Here is a 9,310-nt window from a genome sequence, read left to right on the forward strand (position 1 = left end):
TTTTCTAACATGTCCCACGTGATGCCATTACTGCTGGTTCATGAAACACATTTTGAACAGCGAGGGTCTCTAAGGGTCACGGGAGATACGTGGCGTGGAGAGCAGAGAATCACCGTGATGACAGAAGGAGAAGTTATGCCTTCTAGCTGTGAGCCCCTGCACAAGGTCGCTTCCTGTGTAAGTCCGCATGGAGTCGGCATTTTCTGGGAGACGTACGATGTATGCCCATTCAAGCGGCCTCCTCTTGCTTGACCTGATTTTGCTTCGTAACCTGAATTTCCCTGTCACGAGCTATTCTCCACGGAGAAGACAGATGAAGCTTTTCCCATCACAGCAGTACTGGGTCTGTGTCCAGTATCCTCCTTTACTGTCTAGAAAACTCTGCAGCCTGAGGCCCCTGCAGCAGATAACTCCCCGTCACTTTCTCTGACTCTTTTCTGAAAACTTGGGATAAAGTATCTGGAACTTTATTATTTTAAGCAGTTACTTTGATCTTACTCAAGACTGGTTTCTTTTTGTAAACCATCAAGTTCACATCTATCTCAGTCTATGAATTTAGTCTATGACCAATAACTGTCTGCCAGTTGATTGCTTGCCTGGCAAAGAAGTCTCTCCCTGAATACAAAGAAGCACCACATATGGCATTTTAGAGTAGTAGTTAATATTTGCTTTAGATTTAGTTCCAGGCAGTTTGTAATATTTCAAAAGTTAACTACCTGTGTCAGGGCTCTACTCCTTTTAATTAATTATCTGAGACAGATCAATTCTTTAATGTCAAGCCATCCAAACTGGCTGAACCGTGACGGAGGCGCTCTTCCGCCCACCTGCTCCACATCGTACCTAAGTTCAGGTAGGTGGAAAACTTCCAGATTTCCTCCAAGGTCTTGAAGGTGATGAGAAACTGGGCCTTCTGGGACTGGATACCCACCAACCTGGCTGAGAGGTCCTGAGTAAAGGGGACAGTGAGTCAGCCTCGGATGACAGTGTCCTGTTAACAAGCTCGCATAAGTACAAAATGCTTTGTACGGATTTCTTGATTATAGCTTTGAATTTTACATTACAGAGAGAGAGAGAGAGAGAGAAATAATCTAAATGTCCATCCATAGGAGACTGGTTAAATGAATTATGGTTCATCCAGATAGTAGAATATTCTAATATCATGCATACATAAAAAAAGAATAAAGAAGTTCTTTGTGTACTGATACACCCTCCAAATACACACTGCTAAATGGAACAATGGCAGAAACAAAAGACCATAGTACAGAACTGTGCGCAGAGAATCTACCTTTAGTGCAAAAAAAAAAAGGTGGAGGGGGTTGTTGTGGAGGGTGGAAGGTAAATCATGGAAAGCACCTTGGAAGAAATTTAATTGTGAATCTATGTCTATTGGTTATTTTTATAAAGCTGGCAAACAGAAAAATCAAAGCACACAAAACTGAAAATCACTCACAGTCCCTCCTCCTACAGATCGTAAATATTAATATTTTTGTGTATTAACTTTGAATCTTTTTTCCTATACATGAGATTCTATGTAATTATTTTTATACAAATAGTATCACATTACATAAATTATTTTAGAATCTTTTGTCACTAAACAATATTTTGTGAACCATCTCCCATGTCACTAAATAATCTACTCTAATTTTAATGGTTACATATACCATTGTTGCATTAACGTAATTAATTCTTAACATTTCCTTATGGTTGAACATTTGAGTTGTCTTAATTGTTTTTTAACATCCTAAACAGAGGATAAACATCCTCTACCTAAATCTTTGTACTTATCCTTGATTATTTTGACACAAGTCGTTCCAAGAAGTGTAATTGGGAATGCAAGGATATGCACATTGTCAATCCTAAAATGCAGGAGCCAAACTGCCCTCCAGAAAGACTGTGCCAATTTCCATGTTCACAAGCAGAGGAAAAGGAGGCTTACCTGAAAAAACACAAAACAAAACCAAACCAGACCTGAGTCACTGCCCAGGCTTGGTTTTCCCCCAGAATCTTTCTCTGCTGCTTGCCCAAGCCTCTGGAGTTGACTATAACGAGTGACATCAGAAAGTCCCTGTGCCCCCAGGCCAGGTCACGCCATCAAAGATCAACCCCTAAAATCCTGAACTGGTGGAACCTTGAGGAAAGGAGAAGAGGACGAAAGGATCCGGAGGAACAGCCCTAGTTCAACTCCGGTGGCCCCCACGCCCCAGGAGGCCCCAGCCCCTTGGAGGATGGAGCTCCTGGTAATCAGGGAAGGGGTTCTAGGCAAAAGTTGATTTGCAGAGAAATTACTAATTGCTACGCACTTCACCAAGAGCTTTATGAGTGATACCTTATTTAATCCTCACAGTAACCTATGAAAAGAGCACAATGACAGTACTTAATCCACTCTAAAATGCACTTTTACTGCTTTTATCTTTTCTAAAAAAAAAAAAAAAAAAAGATAAGGAAACACGGTATCATGCTTAATTGGCAGTATTTATATTCTTTCTTAGAGGTAAACAAAACAGTGGTGCATGTTATAATCAAACGGCATTTCAAATTTAATAGAGGAGGGCATTATCCTTGTTTTATAGTCATGGGGGCCGCGGCAGAGACAGGTTAAGCAACTGCTCAAGTCCGCTGTGCGTGTGCGGTGGCCCCCTGCCCGGAGGGCAGATCCAGCCCGCCCAGGCCTCGGCTTTCCCAGGTGCGCCCCACTCAAGTCTCAGTGCGTCAGTTTGTGTCAAATTAATGCAGAGACTGTAAAAATAACTAGAACATATGCATTTATTATGTAAAGTAATATCCTCCTTCCTCCATGTTTTAACTTTGTTAAAAGTTGCAACAACTTTTAACCAATTTTAACTTTAGTTCTTCTAGTAAATATCTCCTAAACTGTAAACGATTTGATCACACTTTTCTTCCTTGGTTTAATAATTGAAGAGACTATCTTTCCACGATGAAAGATGAGAAATTGGTTTATTTACTTTACTGCCTTTTCCTCCTCTCATTCTACTACTTATAGTTATTAATTTTTCATTGGTAATTTTGGCACTTAAAAAAAAAGTAGACAGCGGTTACCAGTGGCTGAGGGAAGCGGGCGGAAGGGAGTTACTGTTCAGCGGGTACAGAGTTTCAGTCTGAGATGATGAAAAAGTGGTGATGGCCGCGTGACGATGCGAATGCACCTTTGCCACTGAACTGGGCATTTAAATGATTAAAATTGAAAATGTACATTATGTATATTTTATTACAATGAAAAAACAATAAAACTCAAATTCGCCACATTAAATAAAGTATACTTAAATGAGTTAGATGTTATAATGTCTCCCATTCTACAGAGACAGGTTAAGTCTTGTGGAAGCTTATACTATTAACAGGGGCGGATTTGAGCTGAAGTTTTCTCTGACTCGGCAACCCCAGAGGCCGCCCCCATTGCGAGTTCCTGCCCATTCCTGTTGAGCAGAGAATGTGTACATTTTTGTTCACTCATTTGTTCGGTCAGATGTTTCCTTGAGGGCCTACTTTGTTCCCAGCGCTGTCCTCGGTGCTGGGCAGCCTGCGGCGGAAGGGCGGAAGGACGCGAGGCCGGCGCCGGGGCTGCGCCGCCCCACCCAAGCTTACCTTAAACAGCGCACGCACCTCCCGGTCCTCATTCTCCAGCGCCCAGAGCCGCCTCCGGGCTGCCTCCTGCAAGGGGCCGTTTACACACCTCTTGGAGCGGCTCTTCACGCTGAAGGAGAGGGTCAGATCTTAAAGAGAACAGTGGGAGAGGGATGAGACTGGAAACGCAATAAAAGGAAAGAAAGAATTAGATAAGCCCCGATGTTTCCCACAGCTAAACCCTAAATGGGTGTCCTCGTTAATTTTAGATTATAAGTGATCTTAATGATCCTTTAACTTCCTTCAACACTTCCCCCAGGGGGGAAAAAAAATGCTGAAGCCCTGGAATGTTCTGGAAACCCCAAAGTTGTTACACTCGGGTAGGTTATTTATGCTTTGAGTGAAGTTTATTCCTACGCTGCCTGGCACTGAGGTGACGGTGCCCACACAGAACCAGCTAGGATATATTTCCTCCTGTGGATAATTTGTGAAAGTTTCAAACAACTACTCACATATTTATGGAAATGTTTATATAGCAAATTGATATGTAATAGATACATAGTTCATGTGTTATATATACACACATACGTTTTCTCTAACCTGTTGCTAATAATGCATTTATTGTCATGATGATTGGTTAATGCATTCAAGTCTATCTTTAATTCAAAATGCACAGTCACTTATCCAACGCTGTGAGCAGAAGCTGTTTTAAGTGCTGATACAGCAGGAACAAAGCAGACGTGGTTCCTGTTCTCATGGAACACGTATTCTGGGCAAGCAACCATGTCCGTGAACACCGTAACTTCAGATGGAGAAAAGCGCTACAAAAAAACGTAACAGGATGCAGAGACAGGGATGGAGCCGTGGGAGGGTGAGCTATGCTTTTGGACAGAGTCGTCAGCAAAGGCCACGCTTAGCAGGTTCACCTTATAATTACACGTTGCCAGTATCTTCTTTAGACAACAAGTAGCGATGCTGTTAATAATTACCAAACACAATAAACCAAGAAGGTGTCAAACTGAATAATCGCAGAAGTCTCTCTTCCAGTCCTCCCTTGCCAGGGCCTTTGAAAACTCCCGAGCACATTAGAGACAGCCCCGAACACGCCGGCCTGGACTCCTACCTTGGCAAGGCCTGTCTTTAACCTAAAAGTCTTGGAAATGCCGTGGCTGCAGACCAGCTCTTATATGACATGCCCAACTGACCTGACGTTGGTGTGAACTTCGGCTGGATGTTCGTTCCCATCCATTCCTCCCTGGCCCATGTTCTAATCTCATCCAAGCCCTCCATCTTCCGCAGGCCAGGTCCAACCCTCTCTGGTAGCCTCACTACACACTGAACTCTAGGGGGAAGGGGGAGCCCCGGGGGAGGAGCCACACAGACCTGGACTCCAGGCCTGGCTCTGCCCTTGCTAACTGCACCACCCTGAGCAGTTAATTAACTCTCTGCTTGACTTTTCTCATTAGCAAAATGGCTTTTAGAGTATCTACCCCACAGGAGTAGTAGAGGCTTACTAAATGAGATTATGCATACAAAGATTTTGTTCAGTACCTGGTACATACTAAATGTTCAATAAATACATTTAACATTAGCCGTTACCCCTTGCAAAGCTCCCCACCCCCACCCCAGCACTCCAGAAATTACTGCTCTCACGGCCCTCAACTTGTCACACCTGTAATTAACCTTGACTCTGAGTCTGATTTCTTTTCACCAAACTTGCTCTCCTGTCGTTCCAAAACTTGATCCAAACTCCCCTCTAAAATCTCTCTCAGAATTGTCCCTGATGAATGCCAGCCCCTGCAGTGTAAATCTCCTTGCCACCTGCGTGAATCCAGTGGATGTAGAACTCAAAAGAGCCTAATTTAAATAAACCAACTTCTTTTGAGACCTCAGCCAGTGAGGACGGAGTGGAGCCTCTGGGCTCACGCTGGGATCCTACAGTGCCCTCTGCATCGCCAGGCAGGGGGATAAATCAGGTTCACTCTAGTTTTAACGTGAAGTGCATTTTGTCATTTGTTTTTTTAGTTCTTCTGAAAAACAGTCTTTTAATCACGACAATGTATCTGAATGGTTCTGTCTGCGACTCTTCTGCATAAAGGAGAGGCTGGCAGCGGGAGCCTGGGAGTCCCCCACCTCACTCCTGACCTTCCTGGAAATGGCATGATGGCGGAAAACGCTGAAAGACGAGCAAGTTCAGCCCCGGTCGATTAAGTTTCACCTACACGTGCCCCGTGTTCATTGGCCTTCATGCACTGATGAGGCAAAATGCTGACTCCACTGTGCTCATGAAACAACAGATGGTGATTTCAGCTTTTTGCGGGCATGGCCCAAGCTGACAGATAGATAAGCAGATTGACACAATAGGAAGAAACGAAGGGCAAGGTTTTTTTCATTGTCAGCCAACCTGTTTGACAGAATTTGAAACTGGGAAAAGGAAGAGCCTGGTATGACATTTATGCAGTAACTATTCATGTGACTTATGTCCTTTAAAACATTCATAAGTAAATCTTTTTCACAAATCTATATTCTGTCTACTGGACAGCAGTACATGTTTAGAGAGACAGTGGAGCATCGTGGTAATGAATGGGGACTAGGGTTTGAATCCTTTTTCATCGCATATTAACTGTGTGGCAGTGAAGAAGTCACCTCCCTCCCAGACTCTGCCACTTTCAAAATGGGGAGTGTGGTGCCACCTCCTAGAGATGAGCGTATGAGGATGAGAAGAACATGTGAGGTCACTAAGCCCATGCTTCTGGAAGAGTCATACAGACGTCTTCAGCCAATCTCACTTCACGTACTCAAATTTTTATTCACTTATTCATTAATTTGACAAATATTTATTGAGAACTTACTATGTGCAAGGTACTATTAGGTATTATATAGAACATAAATGTGACCTCTACACATTTATTCAACTATTCATGTATTTATTCACGATTTTCTGAGAATAACTTGTGTACAAATAATTCTTTTAGGTATTACGTAGAATACATAATTATTCAAAAAAATTACCCCTGCCCTCAGCATCTTAAAATCTAATCGATGATACACTTTCTTTAATACAGCAAATATGTATGGAGCTCTTAATATATGCCAGCTTATGAAGAGCTTTGAGTGTCATCCTGAGAAGTTATAACTTAATCTTGTAGGCAGTGGAGACCACTGGAAGATTTGTGAGCAAATGACTATCACAGTCAAGGTCGTGCCTACAAAGATGCATTTGGTAATAGTCCTAGAAAGGATAAGGGGGAGGGAGCCTGCAAATGGAAGAGATAAGTAAGTTACTGTAATATTCTACACGAAAAAAAATTTTTTAAGAGGGCTTCTCTTTGGAGTTGAGATACCTGGAGTCATGTTCTGTGGCAGGAAACATTTTTCCTTGTCTTCGGATGAAGATATGAACTCACTCGATACAGCTGGATCCTTGGAAGGGCTTTCTTTACCTGGAGGAGATCAAATGAAAGATCATTTATGAGAGTATAAGCCAGTTATAAGCAAGAACTGCAAGTTTTTGTCAAGTGATAATTTTTTCCAGGGCTGGTGGTGTGGAAGAATTCTAGTTATCACCATTGCCTTATAATTATTCAGTCCTCGACTGTTATCAAAAAACTGTCATACATGCTGCCTCGATCCCGCAGCAATCAGGGTGTCCCTATTTCATTAAAATAAAAACAGATTCCACCCACAGGTCAGACTGAGACCCATGGCTGGTACACTGAAGGTGCTCAATATACGTTGAGTCTACAAGGTCATTATACATCTGACTACGGCAAGGTTCAACGTCAGTGAGTGGATAACGGAAGTGCTGGGGCAGAGCTGGGGAGATGGCTAGGGCATGATTGTAATGACCCTGAAATGTATGATTGTCCCCACACTATCCTCTGTCTGCCCACTAGATATAGTCCTGTATGGGACTTCTCTCCAAAATGTTTCTGTCTTTGCAGCTATAAAATTGGAGTGAAAAGCAAAAGAAAGGAGATTTTGGCACAGGTGAGGCTTAGGGATGAGGCTATTTTCATGGCAGAGAATTGAAAAGAGGAGAGAGTGCAGCTATAATACATGAACGAATAGAAGGGAATTTCACAAGTATTGCTGCGGAATGCAGGCCTCCTCCCTGGTCTCCCCAAACTACTACAAGAGAACTCGAGTCCTTAACACGTCAGTTTTGGTTACTCTGTTCTTTTGACCGTGAACTGCTCAAGAACTAAACCACGGGATCAGAATATTATATTATCTGGTACTGAAATAAAGTGTAGCAATCTTGGCTCAACCACTGGACGTGAGACACTCATTTAAACCTCCCGGTTTTTTCATTTGTAAAATGGTGGTGAGTAAAAGTCAAACAGGCCTACCAGGTCTGCATTCTAGACCTGTGCTTCTGTCGATGCAGCCTAAGCGCCATAAGTGACAGAGCAATCATGCTCTATCCAGTCGCCGTCAATTAATGCTGAATCCAAAGGCTCATCTTGCTGCATGGAGTCTATGCCTCTGGCCTCTGTGCCTATGCAGTAGGATTTTGAGACCTACGTGGAGAAACTTTCATTTCTTCATAGCAAAAACAGTTAGTACTTTTTTGATAATGAACAAAGGGAATGAAATAGATTTTGGCTTGAACAGGCAGAAGGAGGGGCCCATCAGCTCACAGCTCTTCATCCAGTAAATCTCGTTAGGGTTCAGTGCTGAAAGCTAAGCAGCTTAGCTGGAAAACTGGCAGTAATGAGCTCTAGTTGAACGGGATCATTTCGTAATTCTGCCCCCAGGAACCAAAAGTAACTGTAACAAAGGGACACTGGCTTGGGAATCATGAGATGCCAGATTCTCCCATTCATTAGTTAAGTGACCTTGGGCAAGGCATTTCATGTGTCCATTTTTTGAGATTGCACATTTCCCACCCATAAATGAGGGATGGATCTAAATTAGTGCTTCTCAACCCTGGCTGCCTATTTGAATCATCCAGGTTGCTTTTTTAAAATACCAGTGCCTAGATCTCATCTCCAGAAATGCCGATTTATGTGGTCCATAGCACAGCCCGGCCACAGGTATTTTTTTAAATTCCCTAAAAGCTTCTAATTTGAGTCAATGTTAAAAAACACATGTCTACATTGGTGGTTCTCAAACTTTAATGTGCATATTGGGAATAATGGGAATATTGATAAAATGAAGATCCTGCCTCAGAAGTTGAGAGCCTGTTCTGCATTTCTAATGTGGTCCCAGGTAACACTCCTGCTGGTCCCAGGAGCACACCTGGAGTGACAGGTGCCAGGATCACACCTGGAGTGAAAGCCTGCTTTTCTACTCTAGGACAAAGTTTGTAATCTGGTGGAACAGAAGTCACAGGCCATTGAAAACCCACAAACACCTATTTTCTTTTTTCTTTTACTTTTTTCCCTCCACGTGGTAAAATTTTAAAGTTTGAATTGTTTGAATCATTTAGAAATCAGGGTATTTTGCATAACCCGGGTGCTTGGCTTTGCTTTGAGAACCGGAAGGTCTGGGGCACTCATTCTCAAGTGCCAAAAGTCAGCTGGGGCTGAGTGGTTACTGCCCCTCTTCAGGGCAGGTGTTCTCTGGCCGCTATGAACCCCACACTGACAGGGCACTAAGCCCTGGCGAGTTTTGAGAATGTGTCTCTGTTGTAGGGCTGCATGAGAAGGGACAACAGCTTGAGAACGATGAGGGGCCCATATGGTGAGTCCACCTTGAAAAAGGAAGTCCTGAATGGTGACCCTGG

The 9,310-nt window shown here is 43.0% G+C and overlaps 1 protein-coding gene across 1 annotated transcript in view; it reads right to left on the minus strand.

The window, feature by feature from the left end:
• SH3TC2 (SH3 domain and tetratricopeptide repeats 2) overlaps positions 1-9,310 on the minus strand; it is a 55,799-nt gene that overhangs the window by 39,147 nt on the left and 7,342 nt on the right. Inside the window, exons 2-4 of the mRNA XM_023537287.1 lie at positions 6,924-7,022; positions 3,601-3,728; positions 841-946 (exon numbers count right to left, since the gene is read on the minus strand). Of these exons, the coding sequence (XP_023393055.1) occupies positions 841-946; positions 3,601-3,728; positions 6,924-7,022 (333 nt within the window). The remainder of the gene's footprint in view (positions 1-840; positions 947-3,600; positions 3,729-6,923; positions 7,023-9,310) is intronic.

Source organism: Pteropus vampyrus, unplaced genomic scaffold, assembly GCF_000151845.1.
Source record: "Pteropus vampyrus isolate Shadow unplaced genomic scaffold, Pvam_2.0 Scaffold185, whole genome shotgun sequence".
Taxonomy (NCBI): domain Eukaryota; kingdom Metazoa; phylum Chordata; class Mammalia; order Chiroptera; family Pteropodidae; genus Pteropus; species Pteropus vampyrus.